General features: G+C 44.9%; 1 protein-coding gene and 1 pseudogene across 6 annotated transcripts; both read right to left on the minus strand.

The window, feature by feature from the left end:
* Nucleotides 1-434: 434 nt before the first annotated feature.
* LOC111956131 (large proline-rich protein BAG6-like) lies at nucleotides 435-13,451 on the minus strand. Of its 6 annotated transcripts, none has more exons than XM_023976580.2 (24): nucleotides 13,077-13,451; nucleotides 12,689-12,778; nucleotides 12,398-12,515; nucleotides 10,481-10,692; nucleotides 8,556-8,621; nucleotides 8,345-8,467; nucleotides 8,055-8,236; nucleotides 7,817-7,940; nucleotides 6,541-6,741; nucleotides 6,150-6,363; nucleotides 5,831-5,890; nucleotides 5,405-5,682; nucleotides 5,206-5,299; nucleotides 4,691-5,019; nucleotides 4,156-4,375; nucleotides 3,653-3,822; nucleotides 3,422-3,475; nucleotides 3,246-3,348; nucleotides 2,965-3,089; nucleotides 2,473-2,661; nucleotides 2,070-2,282; nucleotides 1,652-1,759; nucleotides 1,302-1,448; nucleotides 435-1,090 (listed from the first exon to the last, which is right to left on the minus strand). In XM_023976580.2, the coding sequence occupies exons 2-24, from the start codon at nucleotides 12,767-12,769 to the stop codon at nucleotides 992-994; spliced, it is 3,510 nt and encodes a 1,169-aa protein (XP_023832348.1). In that variant the 5' UTR covers nucleotides 12,770-12,778; nucleotides 13,077-13,451; the 3' UTR covers nucleotides 435-991. The 6 variants fall into 6 exon arrangements, with proteins under 6 accessions (XP_023832348.1, XP_070292510.1, XP_023832345.1 ...); XM_070436409.1 differs by having other exon boundaries at nucleotides 4,156-4,420; nucleotides 13,226-13,450; XM_023976577.2 differs by having other exon boundaries at nucleotides 4,156-4,420; nucleotides 12,689-12,775; nucleotides 13,077-13,450.
* Nucleotides 13,452-14,319: 868 nt separating this feature from the next.
* LOC111956134 (lysophosphatidylcholine acyltransferase 1-like) overlaps nucleotides 14,320-24,511 on the minus strand; it is a 47,933-nt pseudogene continuing 37,741 nt past the window's right edge.

Consider the following 24,511-nt stretch of genomic DNA (forward strand, 5'->3'; position numbering starts at 1 on the left):
TCGAGGAATTTCCTATAGCATTTCTACATTGACTGAATGTTTATTTCAACGCAACGTTCAAGTTATAAAGCATTCAACTTTTCACAACAGTCAGCTTCTAGAAAGAACAGAGGCATATAACAAGGTTTATCTTTATCATGGTCCTGATTATGGCAGTTATGACGGCTAAACAACCATTGAGCTCCGTAGTCATACACTTAAAACAGCTAGACAAAATGTCACCGATGACATGACAATCACCCTTAACATCTAAACCACTCACATCCTATTTTGAAAGTAAATAGTTATCATAGCCTGGTTACACTAGACTGAATACTACACTCACCATTGTTTTACTTATAAGCACAGTTCAGTCTGGTTTAAGCAGGCTAGTGCTTCTTTCACCTCTAGTGGGGATACCGAGCTAAACGCAATAAACAAAACAAAAGCCTATGGAAAGGTTTTGCTACTTTATTAACTTAAGAAAAAGCTATTGCATTATCACTACATCACATTCTTAATACAATGTACAATTTGTGCTCATTTACAAGTTGAAGCCTCATAAGGACAACAGGACATACAGATGACAACCAGTTAGGAATGAGAAAGCCTGGTTTTGGGGGAAGATTCCAGACTGACATTTTCCATTGACAGATGACAGACAGGTTGTAAAGCGCTTCTCGGTTTTCAATGAGTGGCATTTTCCGTGGCAGGCCAATGAGAAAGCAGGGTCTAAGCAAGTCATGTCTCTTGTGTTCTCTTTGCCCTTCATTGGATATGAGACCTGCAGGGAATGTTGCAGAATGGAGTCTGGGGCACGTTACATGTTGAAGATAGAAATGTCCCGAATCAAGCTGACATGATGATACACACCCCTGGATACATCACGGTTGTGAGTGATTGGCTAGATGTGGTTATTGACAGGTGTGGTAACCAATCAGATTAGAAGTCATCCAGGAAGAAAACTGATTAGCTAGATGGAGTTGTTGACAAGCCTGAGGACCAATGAGATTTAAGAGTCATCTAGAGAGAAGGCCTGGTGTGTGTTGGGGAAACGCTGGGAGCTGAAGTCTTGGTCATCCCTCACTCTCTCTTTGATGTCACTCCTCACCTGAGACAAACACGAGTCAAGGTTAGGGCCTGCTAGTCTGACGTTGACACACTTCCAAGTCTTGTTCACCCTGCTGTTTCAGAGTGAACATGAGCCAGAAAGAAGTTTGGGCTCTGTTTATTTACTTTTTAAACTTTTGCCCTCTTCCTTACAAATGTATGTTTGATTGGGGATGTTGCACCCTCTAGAAAGCAACACTGGCCGTAGTTACCTGTTCTTGGTAGGCCTCCTGCAGCTCTGGCTCCTCTAGCTCCCCCTGGAGGCTATCTGGGCTAGTGACAGGTATGACTCCTGCAGCCCGGGCAGCCCGGCTCACTGCCTCAGACAGGGACAGTTGAGGGCCCTCACCCTGGTGAGTCTGAGTGAGTGGGGTAACAGGTCAACACTAACCAGAGGTGTGTTCAGTCGGTATGACATTTTTATTTGATGTTTCGCTCTCACTTGCTTTAGAGATAAGTCAGAATAACCAGGAAAGTTCAGGCATTTGCTTCAAGAATGTTCCATGGGCAGTCTTAAGCACAGTGACAGTAATGAAGCCCCCCCCCCTCCCCCCACACTCACCTTCCTCCTCTTGGCAGGCATCCCGTGGAGGTATGCGTCAGACAGAGGGGATTGAGTCTTCATCTTCCTCTGAGACAGCATGTCATGTCTGATGATAGGAACCCACTCCTGATGAACACAAACAGGTTGAAGAGGTGGGCCTGTAACTGTATAGTCACACGTTCAAATACTACATCTGGTGGGATTCTAGGCATCCTAAATGCCATCTCTTGACATTGTGCCTTGAGCAAGGCACTTCACCCCTAAACCAGCCATTTCCAAACTCGGTCCAGGTTTCCCAAGCTGATTCAAATAACCAAAGGTTGAGTTGATTATTTAAATCAGCTGTGTAGTGTTAGGGCAAAAATGTGCCCCCCTTGAGGTCCCCAGAACAGAGTTTGGGAAACGCTGCCCTAAACAGTAAAGCATAGCCCCTTACAGGGGGCACTGCAGCTCCCCAGGGCTCCACATCTCCTACAGACTCCTCCCTTCTTCCTGCTGCCATGGCAACGGCTCTTCCGATCTCCCCTGATGATGCTCTCCGCAAGGGGGTGGTCACCCCGGGGGACGCTTCAACTTCCTGTCTGTCCCCTGATGAAACCATGGCAGCCCCTGCTGTGGTGGCTGGGGCCGGAGACAGACCTTCAGCCATCTAGTGATAGAGAGCGAAGGTTAGCTGTACTGTATGAAGATTAACCTGTCCTCAAAGCTGTGAACTTCCTTGCTGATGTCATGGAATTACCAGATATTTTTCTAGGTGTGCCCAAGCATGCATCCTTATAAGCCTCAGATAACACCACCTGGAAAGACTAACCTATGTAACTCTATACACAATCACTCACCTCCATGTTCTGTGTGTCTGTCTGCTGTCCAGCCTGTGCCTCAGGCTCTACTCTCCGTGTGTGGATGACATAGTGCTGGATGTGGTCCTCAGTGACTGGGTTGTGCTCCAGGATGACGTGGAGTCTCATGGTCATCATACTAGTTAGCCAGTTCACCAGGCTGGGGTTGACCTCTGCTGACATCCTCCTCTGTGGACAGAGAAAACATATAGATCTATACCATCCAAACCAAACAGGACTCAACCCACAACCTAAACTACCAGATACAATGGGATTCAACTGAGTCATTGACTAGTTCAGCAACTAGCTTGTACAGCAAGAAAAAAATATATATAATAAAGTATGTACTCCCTACTGAAAGTCGCTCTGGATAAGAGTGTCTGCTAAATGACAAAGTAAATGTAGTGAAACAGGAGAATATGTGGAACGGCTACGATCCTGAGGACCGGTAGGGGAAACACTGAAGTCCATCAAATAATAGAGTGTACTAACGATGTGGTGATTGATGACTTGGGTGAGAGCTCCCTGTTCCCCTCGGAGACAGTAAAGGTTGAGAGCCAGACACTCAAACAGACCCTGGGTGCAGAGCAGCAGCAGGCGGGGGCCAAACGTGTGGTCTGCAGAGAGGTAGAGACACACAACACCAGCAACAGATGTACAGTCATGCTGCTGTTAGGTACTAGAATAGGATTGTCAGTATTCCAGTTTGGTAACAATGCGTAGGACCTAGTATAGCAAAGCTGTATTTTACCTAAGGGGTTTGCGTGTTTTACCTGTGCAGCGTAGGATGTGCGTGGCCATGCGGGTGAACTGCTGTCTAAGGAAAGAGCTGTTGATTTGAATGATGTCCACTCCCTCTCTCACTGTCACCGTGGCCTGAGAGAGATCGGGCACAGTATTATTACAGCATTATCAACATAGTGACAATTTGAGAGTGAGTGAGTCTTACAAAGCACTCCGTTATGTACTCCTCCAGGCCATTGATGAGGTCCTCAGATGCTGCCTGCAAAGACAAGACAAGGTAGTTTGTTTCTAAACATCAAGCAGATTGATCAAATAAAGAACACACCCTTTGAGGTGAAATGGCACAAATGTTGGTCTTAATTAAAGTAATACCGTGGCAACTTCCTGCCATGATTCTCAACAAAACTGCAGGTGGCAGTAGAGCAGAGTTACTCACGTTAATATTGGCATCAGTAGGCTCTGGACCCTGCAGGTAGTGCTGGTTGAAGAAGTCAGTGAGCTGGGGCTGGATCCGGCTGATTGGCTGGGCATTACCGTGGAGTAACAACATTATGTCCACCATGGAGAAACTGTGACCCACCAGAGACAACAGGTCCCCGAAGAACCCTGCAGGTCAAAAGAACAAGTTCAGAAAAAACTTTCCCCTTTTTCCAAATAGGCAATCACATCACAGGTGGCAAGGCACACCATCAGGTCAGGTGTAGATTGATAAATGTTTAGCTTTCTTACATGTATATTCAAGTCATTTGGCAGCCTCTTCTGACCAGAGACACTTACAATAAAAGTATTCAACTTTAGGTAAGAACCACATATCCCAATCATTACAAGTAATACCATGGAAATAGCCACAATCGTGTCTGTGCTAGCAGTATGTGTACGAGTGAAAGACCAGTACAACAGTTAAGTGTTACAAGGTTTTTCCTTTTGTCAGTAGCTCACCTACTGCGTCCCCAGATCCAGGTGTGAAGAGGTTGGTGGTCTGAGACAGTCTCTGGATGAACTGAGCGATGCTCTCCCCGTTCCCCTGCGGAGCCCCCATCATGGTGGAGAGGACCCCCTGGACAATACCTGTAAACAGCTCTGGGCTCAGGAAGGGGTCCCCGACACCCCCAGGGGCCACCTGAGGGGGGGCAGGGGTGCCTTGGCCAGGGGGAGGCTCCTGGCCGGGTGAGGTTGTGGGTCGGGAGAACATGGGTTGGTTAGCCTAGAAATGGGAGAGGAACTATTGGGTAACACTGTAGTCATCTAGTTGTCTGGAGTTTACTTACGACTACTTACGACTAATTCAACTAATTGACTATTCAACTGCCACTGATTATAATTACTTCAGCTTCTAATTATGACTACTTTAACTTCATTACAGCGTAATAACAGTGTAATTACATGATTATATTACCTAAGAGTTACTTTTCAGTCAAATGGATTATTAGAGTTCAAGAAGTTACCAATAGGGTTCAATAGTATCGTCTCTCACCTGGATGAATTCTGACATGCCTTGGAAGAACCCTGGGACTCCAGGTACGGTCACAGTGATTTGTGGGTTAGCTCCAGAACCAGGGGCTCCTGGCCCGCCTGCTCCACCCAGCAGAGAGCCCAGGAGCTGGGCTAGGTTGGCCTCGGCAAACCCCTCCGGTGGCTGGCCCACAGAGGTGGTGTTGGTGGTGTGGGTGGTGGTCTGGCCAGAGGTGGTCGCCCCAGAGGGGTGGGGAGGGATGGGGTTGGAGGACGCAGAAGAGGAGGTGGATGAAGAGGAGGAGTGGGAGGCAGAGGAGGAGCTGGTGGATGTCTGGTCACCTGGAGGAACTGGGAAAAAGAAGACTTGTGATTCATTGTTAATTTTCACAAACCAGAAATGTGTATTTTGAAAGAAACATGGCAAATCTGTAGAAAGAATTTGAATACCACGTAAAATATCAGTGATGGCACTGAACGCTACAAAATAAAACCCATCATTCACCCAATACAATAATCAACCAATCAATCACTCACCCTGGTGTCCAGGCATCTGTTGTCCAGGCATCAGGAGCTGTCCAATCAGACCACTGATCATCTGAGTTACGGGAGAGTGAGCCAGAGGTGTGCCCTGGAAGAAGAGATCAGTTGAATGAGCCGGCGTGTAAGAGCAGGGCTGCACACCCAGACCAAAGTCTTCCTCAGACTTCTCCATGTCTACATTTCCTTGCCTCACCTGCAGGTTGTGTTGTCCGCCAGCAGGGGGCACTGAAGCCCCGAGGTTGATGTTGGTGACCACAGGCTGGGGGATGTGAGGGGAGAAGGAGGGGTGTGTGACCACCACCCTGGCCCCAGGGGGCAGAGGGCTGTGAGGGTGAGTAGGGGCAGAGGGTTCAGAGGCTGAGGTGGTCCCGGGGACATCCGCTTCTGGTTGCCCGGTCTGCTGAGAGATCTGGTGGACGATGGCCTGCATGAACTCTGGAGGAAGGTCTGGGATGTGGACCGGAGTGGCACCTTCAGATTGAGAGCAGAGATAAATACTTGATTAAACAGTCAGCAACATCCCAGGGACCTGGTGGTTAAGAGACTGGTATAGGAGTCATTTAAGGCTGTCTGGTGTATATACCATAGTGAATATAATGTAGGGGTCAAAAGCACTCACCAGGCTGTCCAGTACCAATTGGGATCTGTTGTCCTTGGACCTGAGGGCTGCTGCCAGAATCTAATGGAGAGACAACCAGGGAGAAAACATTAGCTTACAACTCTGAAAATACATACTGGGTATGCAAGCTATTGCTCCATTCCAGGTTTGCGCTAACACAACTTTAAGGTTTCCTATAGGAGATCAACAATGACTACGGTCTCTCTCGGTTTGGATTGATTATTTAACGTAATGACCATTTGGTACGCATGAGAAACACAGTTAGGGCATGACAACTAGCCAAGCGCAAGAGAAAATAATAATGTGTCCCCTCCCTCACCATCCAGGTTCATCTGCATCATTACCACAGGCTCCATGGTCTGGTGGGTGATTCTGATCACATGCGGAGCCCCCTGGCCCTGACCTGGCTGCTGGTTGGGCTGTGGAGGGAGGGCCTGGCTCTCTGGTGGGCCAGGGGCCTGAGAAGGTTGGGCTTGGCCCTCGGCTGCCTGCCTCCCATTGGAAGTCATAGTCACTGTGGTCCCCAGGTTTCCCTGAAGACACAAGTCAAGTTAATAATGTAATGCATGTACCAAACTTGGCCTTAAAATTTGCACAGGACCAACAGCTAAATGCTGGTAAAAAGTACAAGGTTTAGTTAGCATTAGGCCCTGATACTGAAATACAAAAATTGCTGAGAGTATAAGTGGAAGAAACGCAGAGTGATCTACCGGGACGTGGTGGGGCATACCACCCTGCAGCAGGACGGGGGAGCCGTAGTGGGACATGGGCCGAACCACGTGGAGGTGACGGGGGGGAGGAGTGACCAGGTTACAACGCAGGTCGCTAAGGGCAACCAGGGTGTTGCCAAGGAGACGGAGAGCCTCCCCGACCAGGTTGAGAACGTGCTGGTCCCCCTCTCTCTCCTGCGTCTGTGACAAAAAGAAGAACAATGTGGTGATTGATTCACGTCTGTTCAGGGCTCCATTTTCCTCATGCAAAACAGTACAGTGACTGACCTATTCAAAAATACTCACTGTACTCTGTGGCGCAGTTTATGATGTAACTTTTCTCATGGACACCATTAAAGTTTACCGCCTAAGGTTGATGTCTGCGCCCACGCTGAAATCTAATTAGCATAATACAAACATCCCCATAAAAATGTGTCAGTTTAAACTAGAGATCAGATGTTGGCATTGGATGCATCTCAATCCAATGCATCCGCCAGTGTTGCACTTCCTCAACTGGAGTGAAAGAGCTAGAGTGGTGTTTATCAGACCATAAGATATCACAAAAATTGGTCTTCTCACAAAATCGACTGTAGCATCCGAACGGTTTGGACTACAAACTCTATGGAAAGATGACGCTCTCCGTTTTGCTCTACGGCCAACAAGCTTCTTGGGACTCGTCGGAAGTCGGTACAGCCGATCTGCCAACTTCTGTCTGTAGCGTCCAAACCGTTTGGGCTACACACTAATATGAAATGTCAGTTTTGCTCTAGGATGCACACAGGCCTCATCTGAAGGTCCCCTGGTACGAGTTGAAAAAAATTAATGGAAGTATATATGGAGACTTATTTGACACTAAGCAGAGGCAAAGAACATTAAAAAAACGTTTCCTGATCTTTCTTATCTCTCAGATATGTACACACATACATTGTAATATTGTTGTATGATGGTATTATACATTTTGTATTGTAGATCTGCATGTGTGAAGTGCCTTAATGTGTTTTGACCCCAGGAAGAGTAGCTGCTGTCTTGGCAGCAGCTAATGGGGATCCCTAATAAATACAAATGACAGACACCAGAAAAAAAACTTCCTTTCAAAATCAAACAAGATGATCCTTGCTACGACCTTAAAACAATTCCAAATAGCTTAGTAGACCCCCCACCCCCCGGCTTAGACTCTTAAGGATGAAAATGTAACAGGAGTTTAAGGTTGAAGTAAAAAAAACAGTGATGTGTTGCACGGGTTGCAATAGCTAGTTGCTATTGTTGTAGTGTTTACGTTGTAGTCTGCTGAAGTGGCAGCCCCCAGGATGGATTGAGTTCTCTCTATGAAGGGACGAAGCCTCTCCTCCACCCTCCTCATCTTTGACAACACCTCCACCAGCTCCGCTGGGCTGGGGTGGCTGGGGAGGGAGAGACACAGCTGTGTGTTCAGTAGGCACGGAAGAGGAGAAAGCGTTTTGATTCTACTTGATTTTCCTTTTTCTATGCTTTGCTGTTCCCTGCTGAGCACTTACTTGGACCCGGAGTGGGGTGGTCGCTCTCTCTGGGTGGAGGAGGTGGGAGGGGGAGGTGGGGCAGGAGGGGCGGTGTCCATAGGCTGTGCTGCTCCTTCAGTGGCAGCTGTAGAGGAAGAGGATGAAGAGGTGGACTGAGACGTCTCCGGCTCGGCTCGAGATGGCACGTCGCTGGGCTGACCCTGCAAACACAAACAGGTTGTCTAAAAAGGTCCACTCGGCCCTGAAAACAGATGTGTAGCATATCATAATAATAGCATAGCATAACATAGTATGCGAGTTGTAACTACCTCCAGTCTGTGGAGCAGAGACTGGGTTTCTCTTAGCAAGTTCTCAGCCAATTGCAGCCTCATCCTGGGCTCGCTCTGCACTGATTGGTCAACGTTGATATGCATATCCATTGAGCCATTGCGCTAGAAACAAGACGAATCATGAACATACCTTAATAGTAATATTAGTAATCTATATAATATGACAATAACATTTAAAAACATGACTTACTCCAGTGCTGACTCTGGTATTCCTTCCTGCTTCTCCCACTCCTGCCATCATCTGCTGCACTTGCATCTGCCAAGGAATTCAGTTATTAGTTACGTTATTAGTACTACTACACTTGATACATTCAAATCATCTAGACACTCAACCAATTCTAGAAATACATCAGGTACCCTTTAAAACTTTTGGATTCAAGAAATTTTAGGTACTTGATAGATTTATTCAAAGAAATAAAGATCTAAAATTGTATTTGTCAAATGCTTCATAAAACAGGTGTAGACTGACAGTGAAATGCTGCCAGGTCTTTCCCAACAATGCAGAGTAAAAATAAATTATAGAAAAATAACAAGGAATAAATACACAATGACTAAGGATAACTTAGCAATATACACTGAGTACCAGTACCAAGTCGATGTGCAGGGGTACAAGGTAACTGAGGTAGATACAGTGGCTTGCAAAAGTATTCACCCCCCTGGCATTTTTTTGTATTTTGTTGCCCTTAAAATATGGAATTAAAATAGATTTTTGGGGGGGTTCGTACATTTGATTTACACAACATGCCTACCACTTTGAAGATGCAAAATATTTGTGAAACAAAAACGACAAAAAAACAAAGCTTGAGCGTGCATAACTATTCACCCCCCAAAAGTCAATACTTTGTAGAGCCACCTTTTGTAGCAATTACAGCTGCAAGTGTCATGGAGCATGTCTCTATAAGCTTGGCACATCTAGCCACTGGGATTTTTGCCCATTCAAGGCAAAACTGCGCCAGCTCCTTCAAGTTGGATGGGTTCCGCTGGTGTACAGCAATATTTAAGTCAGACCACAGATTCTCAATTGGATTGAGGTCTGGGCTTTGACTAGGCGATTCCAAGACATTTAAATGTCTCCCCTTAAACCACTCTAGTGTTGCTTTAGCAATATGCTTAGGGTCATTGTCCTGCTGGAAGGTGAACCTCCATCCCAGTCTCAAATCTCTGGAAGACAAACAGGTTTCCCCTCAAGAATCTCCCTGTATTTGGTGCCATTCATCATTCCTTCAATTCTGACCAGTTTCCCAGTCCCTGCCGATGAAAAACATCCCCACTGCATGATGCTGCCACCACCATGCTTAACTGTGGGGACGATTGACTCGGGGTGATGAGGTGTTGGGTTTGCACCAGAAATAGCATTTTCCTTGGTGGCCAAAAAGCTACATTTTAGTCTCATTTGAGTACTTTCTTCCATATGTTTGGGGAGTCTCCGACATGCCTTTTGGCAAACACCAAACGTGCTTACTTATTTTTTTCTTTAAGCAATGTATTTTTTCTGGACACTTCTGTAAAGCCCAGCTCTGTGGAGTGTACGGCTTAGTGGTCCTACGGACAAATACTCCAATCTCCGCAGTGGAGCTTTGCAGCTCCTTCAGGGTTATCTTTGGTCTCTGTTGCCTCTCTGATGAATGTCCTTCTTGCCTGGTCAGTGAGTTGGTGGGCGGCCCTTGACAGGTTTCTTGTGGTGTCATATTATTTCAATTTTTTAATAATGGATTTAATGGTGCTCTGTGGGATGTTCAAAGTTTCTGATATTTTTTTATATCCCAACCCTGACATTACATTAAAATCCATTTAAATTACAGGTTGTAATGCAACAAAATAGGAAAAATGCCAAGGGGGATGAATACTTTTGCAAGGCACTGTATGTGATGTACATATAGGTAGGGATAAAGTGACTAAGCAACAGGATAGATAAACAGTATCAGCAGTGTATGTGATTAGTTAATAGATTTATTGCAAAAAGGGTCAATGCAGTTAGTGAAAGAGTTAACCAATAGCTACCCGGACTAAACTTAGCAGTCTAATGGCTTATGGGTAGAAGCTTTTCAGGGTCCTATTAATAAATACTCTATGAAACAGCTGCACAGTGCACACCAACACACAACCTTGTCTCACCTGTATCTGCTGGGAGTCCATGATGTTGATGGGCAGGTTGAAGGTTCCCAGCATGACGTAGCTGTTCCCGTTGCGGTCCTGGGGGCCTCCCTGGGAGGAGGTGGTGGTGGCACCTCCCTCTGTTCCTCCTGATGACAGTCCTCGCCCGCCAGCAGATTGGGAGTTCTGAGGAGGAGCACGCTCCACTAGGTGGATCACCTTATCAGCTATATCTGAAAGGAAGAGAGTGAAGGGAGTGAGAAGTGGATGAGAGTGCAGGAAAGAATGAGAGTGGAGAGAGAGAACAGCAGGTCAGAGGATACTAGAGCAAGGTGCTCTCACAACACCACCACCAATATACCATTAATGATTTTAAAGGCAAAGTTTGTGAGATTCAGTAATCTCAACTGTTTTGCCGTTTTAAAAAACAGATTATGTAGTAAACTCAGCAAAAAAAGAACTGTCCCTTTTTCAGGACCCTGTCTTTCAAAAATAATTAGTAAAAATCCAAATAACTTCACAGATCTTCATTGTAAAGGGTTTAAACACCGTTTCCCCATGCTTGTTCAATGAACCATAAACAATTTATGAATATGCACCTGTGGGACAGTCGTTAAGCTTACATACGGTAGGCAATTAAGGTCACAGTTATGAAAACTTAGGACAATAGAGGCTTTTCTACTGACTCTGAAAAACACCAAAATAAAGATGCCTAGGGTCCCTGCTCATCTGCGTCAATGTGCCTTAGGCATGCTGCAAGGAGGCCTGCAGATGTGGCCAGGGCAATAAATTGCAATGTCCGTACTGTGAGTATTTTAAGACAGCGCTACAGGGAGACAGGACGGACAGCTGATCGTCCTCGCAGTGGCAGACCACGTGTAACACCTGCACAGGATTGGTACATCATACCTGTGGGACATGTACAGGATAGTAACAACAACTTCCTGAGTTACACCAGGAACGCACAATCCCTCCATCAGTGCTCAGACAGTCCACAATAGGCTGAGAGAGGCTGGACTGAGGGCTTGTAGGCCTGTTGTAAGGCAGGTCCTCACCAGACATCACCGGCAACAACGTCACCTATGGGCACAAACCCACCGTCGCTGGACAAGACAGAACTGGCAAAAAGTGCTCTTCACTGACGAGTCACGGTTTTGTCTCACCAGGGGTAATGGTCAGATTCGCGTTTCTCGTCAAAGGAATGAGTGTTAAACCGAGGCCTGTACTCTGGAGCGGGATCGATTTGGAGGTGGAGGGTTGGTCATGGTCTGGGGCGGTGTGTCACAGCATCGTCGGACTGAGCTTGTTGTCATTGCAGGTAATCTCAACGCTGTGCATTACAGGGAAGACCTCCTCCCTCATGTGGTACCCTTCCTGCAGGCTCACCCTGACATGACCCTCCAGCATGATAATGCCACCAGCCATACTGCTCGTTCTGTGCGTGATTTCCTGCAAGACAGGAATGTCAGTGTTCTGCCATGGCCAGCGAAGAGCCCGGATCTCAATCCCATTGAGCAGGTCTGGGACATGTTGGATCGGAGGGTGAGGGCTAGAGCCATTCCCCCCAGAAATGTCCGGGATCTTGCCGGTGCCTTGGTGGAAGAGTGGGGTAACATCTCACAGCAAGAACTGGCAAATCTGGTGCAGTCTATGAGGAGAAGGAGATGCACTGCAGTACTTAATGCAGCTGGTGGCCACACCAGATACTGACGTTTACTTTTGATTTTGAGCCCCCCCTTTGTTGAGGGACACATTCCATTTCTGTTAATCACATGTCTGTGGAAATTGTTCAGTTGTTGATACATTCATACAAAAATATTTACACATGTTAAGTTTGCTGAAAATAAAACGCAGTTGACAGTGAGAGGACGTTTCTTTTTTTGCTGAGTTTATATTACTTACAGTGTCCATAGAATAGTTGCTGGCTTTTTTACTCACTGTATTCATTCAGTGTCCTCTCGTCCTGCAGCACTCTGCCCTGGTAGATTAGTCTCTGCTTGTCAGCTGGGATATTCACTGACGCAGATATGTGTTCTTTGAACTTCTTCAATGTCAACTGAAGGAGAAATAACAGGCTCAGTGCATCGCTAGTACAGGGCTGAATAAATGCATGTCCCACTCATAAGTGTACAGCATAAAGACTACAAAGAAGTAGCCTGGAATCCAAACGGATATACTCCGTTGGATTTCAGGCTAAAACAGAAGTGGACAACAGAAGTCACAGCCTACCTCTCCCCGGACAGTGTAGCTCCTGCTCCGGGAGTCCAGGGTCTTCACTGTGACCTCTATGGTGCTTGCTGACTCCTCCATGTTTCTCTGCTAAGAGCACAGAGAAATACAGTCTGAAATTGTACTTTATCCATAAAATGTCCAGCCATGAAGACTACTGGGGTGTATTCATTGCAGAAACCGCTTAAGAACCAAATTGAAGCAAACAAAACAAACACAACGAAACGGAAAGGAGGGATCTAACGTTACCCGAATATGTCCAATAGAAACTTTCGTTTGAGTTTTCAGTTTGGAGTAAACGGTTTGCAACAGAATCGGTTTAATGATTACACCCCTGATGTTTATCCCATCACCCCTCGATTGGTAGCTAAATCGTTGAGTACAATACCTGTATTCGCACTTGAATCGAGGCTGTTATTAGCTTGCTAGCCAGCTAGCTAATCTACATGTATTTAAATCAGGAAGCCAGCTGACGTTTATGTTTTATTTAACCTTTATTTAACTAGGCAAGTCAGTTAAGAACAAATTCTTAATTACAATGACGGCGTAACCCGGACGACGCTGGGCCAATTAAGCGCCGCCCTATGGGACTCCCAATTACGTCCGGATGTGATTCAGCCGTTAATCTCAATTATAATTGATTTTGTCTTCGTTCAATGTCATAGCACGGAAATACACTGTTGATGAAATTGCAATGGCGTTACATGAGCAATTAGCTACTTTGTATATTCAAATATATAGTTCATATTCCATTGAATGGATGCTAAAAAGTGCGACACCATGTAGTACAAGGACCCATATGACGCACAAAATAGGGAATGTCCATTTTAAATGCCTGTTTGTTTTGGCACGAGTCTGTGTGCATAAGCATATGTTTCCCATGCCAATAAAGCCATTTGAATTGAGAGCGCGAACACAGCAATAACTGTAAACTTGAAAACAATTTGTACAAATTATCAATTTACAGTTGCAGTTTAACATCAGTGTATCTAATGTACTTGGACGTACACTCTCCCTCTTAACGCTCTCGCTCTCTGGACCTTGGGAATTAGATTTGGAGTAGTGTTCCCTTTAATTCATCCCGCTCTCTTTCTCTCATCTCAGTTTGAGCTTAATCCGGTCTATTTTTAGCTGACGCCAAAATGGTGTGTCCATGGGCGCAATGTTAACCTATTACCTTCATGACACAACGTTCAGAACTAGACCGTTGAGCACAAATCCCACAGACATTGCTTTCACCTTTCATGTGTGCTCTTATTGGTGCAGATGTAACAGTTTAACTTTAGTCCGTCCCCTCGCCCCAACCCGGGCTCGAACCAGGGACCCTCTGCACACATCAACAACAGTCACCCACGAAGCATCGTTACCCATCGCTCCACAAAAGCCACGGCCCTTGCAGAGCAAGGGGAACCACTACTTCAAGGTCTCAAAGCGAGTGACGTCACCGTTTGAAAGGCTATTAGCGCGCACCACCGCTAACTAGCTAGCCATTTCACATCGGTTACACAGATATAAGGCAGTTGGCGAGGAGATAGGCTACTTGCCATAGGCGTAGAATAGCCACCATCAAATCAACTGAATATATATTTCAGGAGTAGAGCTCCTACTAGTGGAAATAAAGAACACTGCAGTTGTGGAAATGTCATGATTTAATTCTCAACATTAAAGGCAGGGAGCACTGCATAGGTATTCATAATTTCCAATCCACTTTCTTTACAAAAATGAATACTCAAAAACATTCAAAGATTTATATACCACATATGTACAACATACAAAAGGTGTCACTTCAAAGCCAAACTGCAGAGAATTCCCAAAACAAAACCAGTACAAAAAGGCAATAGATCGATCGCTTATCATAGTCAGAACTGATCCCAGATCAGTTTCATGATTGCCAATGCTTAAATGGTTAATGTTAGAATTTCAGCAAGGTGAGCTGATCCTAGATCTTTGCCTAAGCGCAACTTACTTCCAGTGATATGAGAGGCAACTAAAAAAAAGAGGGAAACATCTTATCTGAATATTTTAACTGAGGCTACGTCCCAAATGCACCCTATTCCCTATATAGTGCACTGCTTTTGACCAGAGACAAATGTGCACTATATAGAGTATAGGGTGCCATTTGAGATGGATCCCAACTCTGGTTCTCTGTTCATCCAATAAGAAAAGAGAAAACAACAAACACATGTTCATCTGAAGACCCCAGTCTTTAGGCTTATGAAAAGAAAGATACCTATGCTGTTAGATGCTTCACTTAAGCTCAGACAACATTAAAATTACACATGTTTTTTTTTATGATTTAAAAGGCAACAAGGAGCTCAATGTGAACGCGCAAGAGGCCCCTGGTTTAAAAAGAAGTAGTTGAAGTTTGGTCCCATATTCATCCCTTTTAACAGTTTAATGTCTTGTTGTGAGTTGCTATGGTCTACGAGGCAGGGAGATGCTTAGTTGAAGAATAGTTTGAGTCTGGATGTTAGCCCGTTTCAGCTCAATCCAATTAATCTCAGTCAATCTCGTTATGAAAGGCAGTGATTAAGCTGAGCTCAGTTTGGTGCTTAATCACCTGATAAAACTAATCTTAAAAATAAAATACAAATCTTACTGGAGTGTGCACAGTAGTCATAATAACCGACATAGATAGTTTGATAAAAATGAAAGACAAATAAATACCTATACATAAGAAAAAAGTAAAACCCTTTTTTCAATAAATATCCAAAGTGTTTGATGAACTCCTAAAAACTTCCGGTGTCCAGTTCCTGTAACTCATGTTGGAAAGTTAGAAAGCATAAAGTCCTTGAAAACACTAGCGGACAAAACAAAGATGGAGTATTGGTGTGAGATGGTGTCCGGAGGAATGGATCGGCTCCACCCTCCCTCATATCCTCTCACTAACCAACTCTCTCTATCCATCCCTACCTCATCCTCCTCTACTCTCCTTCAACATACCCAACCCTTCTCCACCACCATCTCTCCCTTTCACAGTCGCAATCTCCTCTATCCGTCTGATAGTTTCTTACTTCCCTCTCTATCCACCCCTCCTTATCCCGAAATAAACTATCCCTCGCTCCTTCTCTCTGGTAGAACATACAGGCCACAATGTCAGAAGATATAGTAACTGTAGAATATAGATTTGTTTGGTAGAGGTCCAGGGCCTCCCAGTTCTCCTATCTCTCCTCCCTCCTTTCTCTCTGTCATAGGCAGTAGATGGATCCATGAGTGTCTCTCAGTCTTCTTTCTTCTTCTGTCCAGGGAGGCTGCAGGTCGGCTCCTCTGTGTTGTAATGGGCCACACTGAACCCGTTGGTCAGCGGGACGGTGTGGGGGGTAGATGGGGTGTCCCTGGAGGAGAGAAGGTACTCCTGAGCAAAGTCTGGGTGCTGCACCACAAACCGACAGAAGTCATCTACAGATGGATATAGAGAGGGACAAACAGAGAGAGAGAGATTGTAATGGCAGGGTTGACCGTGATTCCGTTAGTTGGATTTCATTACAAATTAGACATTTAGCAGACGCCCTTAACGCCAAGTGTGACTTACAGTGCATTCAACTTATAGTAGTTAGTTGACACAACCACAAATCACAATCATAGTTGGTAAAACCCTTTCCTCAAATAAGCAACTATCAGCAGTCAGTGCTGGTGAGAAAAGACAAGTGCAAATGTTAGCGCAAGAAAGGCAAGGGTGTTAGTGTGTGATATCACCATGTGTGATCTTCCCTGCGTCAAGTGTGTCGATTGCTGAGAACAACTCTGTAACGTCAACCTCTGCTACTCCCAACGCCGTTCTCAAAATGGACGCCAGCTCTTTTTCCACGATCGCCCTGTCCTCCTTCGCCTCGTACATCTGACCAGGGTCAGGACATAGGACAGTTATAACGCTTTAGAGCAGACAGTTATTTTATAACGCTTTATTGTAACAGGCATGGGGCTATTATAGTACCTAGTAATAGCAGTCATAGGGCTCTTATAGTGTTTCATAGGAACTGTTATAATGCTTCATTGTCTTTCACTCACTCCAAAGGCGAGCCTGAGGGTGTCCATGGCTTTAGAGGGTTGACACGCCACAGACAGGGCTATCACATACTCCCTGACATCTATTTGGCCATCTCCATGCTTCAGAAAGAGAGAGAGGGAGCAGAAGAGAGAAAGAACAACACTGATGGATATTTATTTCTACTAATTTTGATTGCATGAATAAAAGTAGTGTGTGTGTGTGTGTGTGTGTGTGTGTGTGTGTTGTGTTGTGTGTGTGTGTGTGTGTGTGTGTGTGTGTGTGTGTGTGTGTGTGATACTACTGGTATGCGAGTTGTGTGTGGTGTATATTAGATACCTACCTGGTTAAAAAGGATGTGTAACTCTGTGAGCATGTCCGTCACAGGTAGGTTGAGGTACTGAGCAAAGTCCTCCAATCCCAGTCTGTATTCCCAAATGTTCCTGGCTCTGCTAGCCTGCTGCTGTAATACTGTATCTGTAGTCCCTGTTCTCAACCTGCACATAGAAAACACTTGGTTAAGAACTACATTTCCCACTACTGTCCAGGGGTGAGGCTAGAAGCTAATGAAGTGGTATTTAAAGTTGAGGTCACAACAGGGGAATTGCAGTGCGGGTCCCAAAATTCAATTATATACACACACAGTATATACACACACACTGAACAAAAATATAAACAACATGGAACAATTGCAAAACATTTACTGAGTTACAGTTCATTTAAGGAAATCGGTCAATTGAAATAAATAAATTAGGCCCTAATCTATGGATTTCACGACTGGGAATACAGATAGAGGCATGGATCAGAAAACCAGTCAGTATCTGGTGTGACCACCATTTGCCTCTTGCAGCGCAACATCGCCTTCGCATAGAGATGATCAGGCTGTTGATTGTGGCCTGTGGAATGTTGTCCCACTCCTCTTCAATGGCTGTGCAAAGTTGCTGGATAGTGGCGGGAACTGGAACACACAGTTGTAAAAGTCGATCCAGAGCATCCCAAACATGCTCAATGGGTGACATGTCTGTATGCAGGTCATGGAAGAACTTGGACATTTTCAGCTTCCAGGAATTGTGTACAGAAGGCTTGCAACATGGGGCCGTGAATTATCACGCTGAAACATGAGGTGATAGCGGCAGATGACTGGCACGACAATAGGCCTCAGGATCTCATCATGGTATCTCTGTGTATTCAAATTGCCATCGATAAAATGCAATTGTGTTAGTTGTCCGTAGCTCATGCCTGCCCATACCATAACCCCACCATGGGCCACTCTTTTCAAAACGTTGACATCAGCAAACCGCTCGCCCACGCGACACCATACACGCTGTCTGCCATCTGCCCAGTACAGTTGGAACCGGGATTCAACCGTGATGAGCACACTTCTCCAGCGTGCCAGTGGCCATCGAAGGTGAGCATTTGCCAACTGAAGTCAGTTACGATGCTGAACTGCAGTCAGGTCAAGTGTACAGATTATTTTATGGGACAATACGCAAACGTTATTGAGAAAGACAATTAGAAAAATAAAATTGTATTGAGTGAATGCATTTCTCTTAGTTTTGAAAGGAGATGAAAATTGAATGAAGGTTATTTGTAGATGTGAAAATCTAAAGTGACAGATTTTAAGGTTGTAAAAGATTTGGCAGGATTTCTGATAGAAACAAAAATGGGGTCCCCGCTGAAAAATAGATTGAAAACCACTGGTTTAATGGCTAAATCAAGTACATCTCAAATACTGTACGTTCTAGTATCTTAAAGTATTCAACATACAGTGCATTCAGAAAGTATTCAGACCCCTTGACTTTTTCCACATTATGTTACAGCCTTATTCTAAAATGTATTAAATATTTTTTTCCCCCTCATCAATCTACACACAATACAGCATAATGACAAAGCAAAAACAGGTTTAGACATTTTTGCAAATTTATACAAAACTGAAATATCACATTTACAAAAGTATTCAGACCCTTTACTCAGTACTTTGTTTAAGCACCTTTGGCAGCGATTACAGCCTCGAGTCTTCTTGGGTATGACGCTAGAAGCTTGGCACACTTGTATTTGGGGAGTTTCTCCCAGTCTTCTCTGCAGATCCACTCAAGCTCTGTCAGGTTGAATGGGGAGCATCGCTGCACAGCTATTTTCAGGTTTGAAACACACTGTTGTTTCAGGTCTCTCCAGAGATGTTCGATCAGGTCCAAGTCCGGGCTCTGGCTGGGCCACTCAAGGACATTCAGAGACTTGTCCCGAAGCCACTCCTGCGTTCTCTTGCCTGTGTCCTTAGGGTCGTTGTCCTGTTCGAAGGTGAACCTTCGCACCAATCTGAGGTCCTGAGCGCTCTGGAGCAGGTTTCCATCAAGGATCTCTCTGTACTTTGCTCCATTCATCTTTCCCCTTGATCCTGTCTAGTCTCCCAGTCCCTGCCGCTGAAAAACAACCCCACAGCATGAGGCTGCCACCACCATGCTTCACCGTAGGTATGGTGCCAGGTTTCCTCCGGACGTGACGCTTGGCATTCCGGCCAAAGAGTTCTATATTGGTTTCATCAGACCAGAGAATCTTGTTTCTCATGGTCTGAGAGTCTTTAGGTGCCTTTTGTTAAACACCAAGCAGGCTGTCATGTACCTTTTACTGAGGAGTGGATTCTGTTTGGCCACTCTACCATAAAGGCCTGATTGGTGGAGTATTGCAGAGAGGATTGTCCTTCTGGAAGTTTCTCCCATCTCCACAGAGGAACTTGAGAGCTCTGTCAAGAGTGACCATTGGGTTCTTAGTCACCTCCATGACCAAGGCTCTTCTCCCCCGATTGCTCAGATTTGGCTGGGAGGCCAGCTCTAGGAAGAGTCTTGGTGGTTCCAAACTTCTTCCATTTAAGACTGATGGAGGCCAATGTGTTCTTGGGGACCTTCAATGTTGCAGACATTTTTTGGTACCCTTCCCTAGATCTGTGCCTCGACACAATCCTGTCTCAGAGCTCTATGAACAATTCCTTCGACCTCATGGCTTGGTTTTTGCTCAGACATGCATTGTCAACTGTGGGACCTTATATAGACAGGTGTGTGCCTTTCCAAATCATGTCCAATCAATTGAATTTACCACAGGTCGACTCCAATCAAGTTGTAGAAACATTTCAAGGATGATCAATGGAAACAGGATGCACATGAGCTCAATTTCAAGTCTCGTAGCAAAGGGTTTGAATACTTATGTAATACATTTGCAAAAATTTCTTTGGGATATTGTGCGTAGATTGATGAGATTAAAACGTTTTTATTTATTTTTACCCTCAGTATTATCAGTAAGCCCAGTAGTATTTCAGTAATATTTCCCAGTATTATCAGTAAGCTCAGTGGTATTTCCCAGTATTATCAGTTAGCCCAGTAATATTTCTCAGTATTATCAGTAAGCCCAGTGGTATTTCAGTAATATTTCTCAGTATTATCAGTAAACCCAGTGGTATTTCAGTAATATTTCTCAGTATTATCAGTAAGCCCAGTAGTATTTCCCAGTATTATCAGTAAGCCCAGTAGTATTTCCCAGTATTATCAGTAAACCCAGTGGTATTTCCCAGTTCGACCAGTAAACCCACTAGTATTAGTCTTAGTATTTCCCAGTAAACCCAGTATTATTTTCCAGTATGACATTCTTAAAAATGTCAGACAACGAGGTACAGGAGATCGCTCATACCCTACCTACGCATTGACACTTAAACGAAAATAGATTGTAAGACATTAGAATAAACATTTATAGAATTTTGAAATACTCTTATTTTATTCAATGTCAATCTTTTGTTATAAACAGCAAAACAAGTCAGTGTTCTTAAACTGTTAACGACGTGTAATAATGCTGAAAGACCAATAGTAAAGTAAAGTCACCCGAGCCTTCGAGCGAGTCTATTGAACTGCAGTAGGCTGCTGTTGGTAGGGACACACAACGGGCCCTTTGCTAGGCTCAGCTGGCAGTCATCAAACGACAGGTCTGTGATGGGCAGCTCCAGGGCCCTATCAGAGCACAGAGAGAGCGGTCAGGACCCATTTCGAGAAGCACATGAAACACAGATAGACAGATGTAAACTCAATGTAAAAGCTTGATGTAAGGCCACACACACAGTACTAACTTGGCCATGACGTGTCTGACATTGTTGGCGAACAGAGCAGGGTTGTTCTTCTCTTCCTCTGAAGGAGTGTAGAGAGGTAGGTACTGGAGGGAGAAAAAAAGTGATATCACCCGTCCATCTTCCGTTTCTATATTTATTGACATTCTTTTGTCAATGTCTGTAAGCAGGAAGATGCCCCACTGTATAATACGCCGCCTTCAAATAACACCTTAACTCAAAAAATAACCCTTACCTCAATCTCTATGGGGTTGTGAAACTGGCACAGTGTCAGCCACAGCATCTCAATCCTGAGTAGCGAGAGTGAGTGAGTAATCAGTTCATTCAGAAAGGGAACAGGAGTTAGAGGGAAAGACTGACGTGGGGGGGTGAGATGAAAGAACAGAAAGAGAGGGAAGTTGTGCAGGGGGATATTGTGAAGATTAACCACAGGCCTGAAAACACAACAACATCCTCTAATCTAAAACATATTGCCAGACCTCTCCACAAAAAACAGCCAGAGGGCGATAGAGGGAGAAGAGTAAGAGAGGAGAGAGAGAAAAGCCAGAGAGAGAGAGCAAAATCAAAAAAATTAAACGAGGAAGAGATACTCACGCTCCAGGGCCTTGCCATGTCCATGTGATGGTATCCTGTCAGAAGAGGAAGAAGAAATGGGTTACACACAGCAGGACTGGGGCCTACAGAGGCTGCATCTCCTCTGCTTACTGAGATGCATGAACAGGGATCAAATTGTACATGATTTTTTCAAAAGGTCAACTCAAGTCAACTATTTTCGGGCGAGTTGCATTCGTCAAAAGATGGACCATTCGTGATTTTTGTGTCAGACAATCATCTCCGTTGTCATTCATCCAACAACCGATGACTCCCATTTAAAAGCATTGGATCCATTCGAAACACTCGGACACAAAATCCCAGTGTGTTCATGGGTTACACACAGCAGGACTGAGGCCTACACAGGGGCTTCCTCTCCTTTGTCTGCACTGGTCTGAAAACACTGGACAGCCGAAAGCAACATGGAGGATCGTCTATTTGAGACTTGCTTTTACTTTCAGTTATTTTGTGCTATTGCAGGTAAAGGAAAGGAGGAGACGAGGAGAGCAAGCCACTGTAGACTATTGAGATGCAGGAAAGGAGACGAGGAAAGGAAGCCACTAGACTATTGAGATGCAGCCGGAGAGTCTCTCTCTACTGCACATGGCTTTCTAGTTCGAGCACGTAGTCACAGGTTTATAATTAATGATGGGTGTGTACGGGCAGTGGAGAGAAGGACATGAAACCTGAGGGAGGGAGAGAGCACAAAGACAGCGAGAGAGAGGGGAGATTAACTATCACTCCACACGAGCATGAAGCCACTCTGCACGGACACAGACGGACTCACGCCGTAAGAAGAGAAACCGTCAACGGAGGGAGGGAGAGAAGGATATGTATGTAAAGGAAAGCAGTGAAGGGAAGTAGGAAGGGAGAGAGGATGGTTTGGAGGAGAGGGAGGAAAGAAAGGAGAGCTTAGTTATGCGTTTACCATTTTGTTGGGGTAACGCAGGACTACTGGTTGAACTGGGACTGCTGGAATGAAGGCCCCTGAGGCGAAAGAAAGAGAGAGAAAGGTTACTGAGTGAGTGTGTGTCTGTAGTTTTTTTTAAGAGGCATATTCATACTAGGCTTTGGCGGTATACCCTATAACGGTGTATTTGTAAATAGCCACGAGATGTTTTTTTAATACCGTCAATACCGGAAAATAATTTACATTTTTTGTTTTGTTTTTTTAAATACATTTTAATATTTGTTGCTACTTTAAGCAAATACCTGCAGTCAACTTGTGTAATACGTTAGGGGATGAAGCAGATCGTACTCTTCTTTTCACTGGTCACATTATTTTGATAATGAAACTTACAAGCAAACAACAACGAGAGACTTGTGAGTCACGCTCCAGGTGAATGTTTGCCAGCTAAACCTCATAACTATTAAGTTAACAAAATGATTTTCAGTTGTGCATTTGGTTTGCTAATTTAGGAGCTACCTAGTTATCTAGCTAAGTGGTTAGCTTCATGCAAAATTAAGCTTCTCTTGGTAACATCAGAGAATCCCTTCCTGGATCAAGAGCCTTGCTGTCTAACATAGTTTTTTGCAGCAAACTGAGTAGCATTTCTGAGTTACTTGCATGACCTTATGAGCTGGGATGTCTGTCCTGCAAATAGTTCGTCAGAGACTGTATAAAATGTTTGCAATACGCATGTACTTGTTAGCATTGCTAACCCTTGCATTACAGAGGCTCAGTGGGGTTGGAAAACAGTGCCCCTTGTGTTCATACAAGGTCGGTATGAAGGTAAGACAATCTGGATACTGCCCAAGCCGAATTCATACTCGGTGGATGACTGACTTTGTGTGTGTGTGTGTGTGTACGATGACTGACTGACTTTGGTGTGGTGTGTGTGTGTGTGTGTGTGTGTGTGTGTGTGTGTGTGTACGATGGACTGACTTTGTGTGTTGTGTGTGTGTGTGTGTACGATGACTGACTTTGTGTGTGTGTGTGTGTGGTGTACGATGACTGAACTTTGTGTGTGTGTGTGTGTGTGTGTGTTACGATGACTGACTTTGTGTTGTGTGTGTGTGTGTGTGTGTGTACGCATGACTGGACGTTTGGTGTGTGTGTGTGTGTGTGTGTGTGTGTGTACGATGACTGACTGTGTGTGTGTGTGTGTGTGTGTGTGTGTGTGACGATGACTGACTTTGTGTGTGTGTGTGTGTGTGTGTGTGTACGATGACTGACTTTGTTGTGTGTGTGTGTGTGTGGTGTGACGATGACTGACTTTGTGTGTGTGTGTGGTGTGTGTGTGTGTACGATGACTGACTGTGTGTGTGTGTGTGTGTGTGTGTGTTCGATGACTGACTTTGTGTGTTGTGTGTGTGTGTGTAGTACGATGACTGACTTTGATGTGTGTGTGTGTGTGTGTGTACGATGACTGACTTTGTGTGTGTGTGTGTGTGTGTGTGTGTACGATGACTGACTTTGTGTGTGTGTGTGTGTGTGTACGATGACTGACTTGTGTGTGTGTGTGTGTGTGTGTACGATGACTGACATTTGTGTGTGTGTTGTGTGTGTGTACGATGACTGACTTTGGTGTGTGTGTGTGTGTGTACGATGACGTGACTTTGTTGTGTGTGTGGTGTGTGTACGATGACTGACTTTGTGTGTGTGTGTGTGTACGATGACTGACTTTGTGGTGTGTGTGTGTGTGTACGATGACTGACTTTGTGTGTGTGTGTGTGACGATGACTGACTTTGTGTGTGTGTGTTGTAACGATGACTGACTTTGTGTGTGTGTGTGTTACGCATGACTGACTTTGTGTGTGTGATGGTGTGTGTGTGTGTACGATGACTTGACTTGTGTGTGTGTGTGTGTGTGTGTGTTGTGTGTACGATGACTGACTTGTGTGTGTGTGCTGTGTGTGTGTGGTGTGTGTGTGTGTGTACGATGACTGACTTGTGTGTGTGTGTGTGTGTGTTGTGTGTGTACGATGACTGACTTTGTGTGTGTGTGTGTGACTGACTGTGTACGGTGGCTTTCGATGTGGACTTGTGGTGTGGCGTGTGTACGATGACTGACTTTCGATGTGTGGTGTGTGTACGATGACTGACTTTGTGTGTGTGTGTACGATGACTGACTGTGTGTGTGTGGTGTGTTGTACGATGACGTGACTTGTGCTGTAGTGTGTGTTACGAATGACATCAGCG

Source organism: Salvelinus sp. IW2-2015, linkage group LG31 (genome assembly GCF_002910315.2).
Source record: "Salvelinus sp. IW2-2015 linkage group LG31, ASM291031v2, whole genome shotgun sequence".
In the NCBI taxonomy this organism is placed as follows: Eukaryota; Metazoa; Chordata; class Actinopteri; order Salmoniformes; family Salmonidae; genus Salvelinus; species Salvelinus sp. IW2-2015.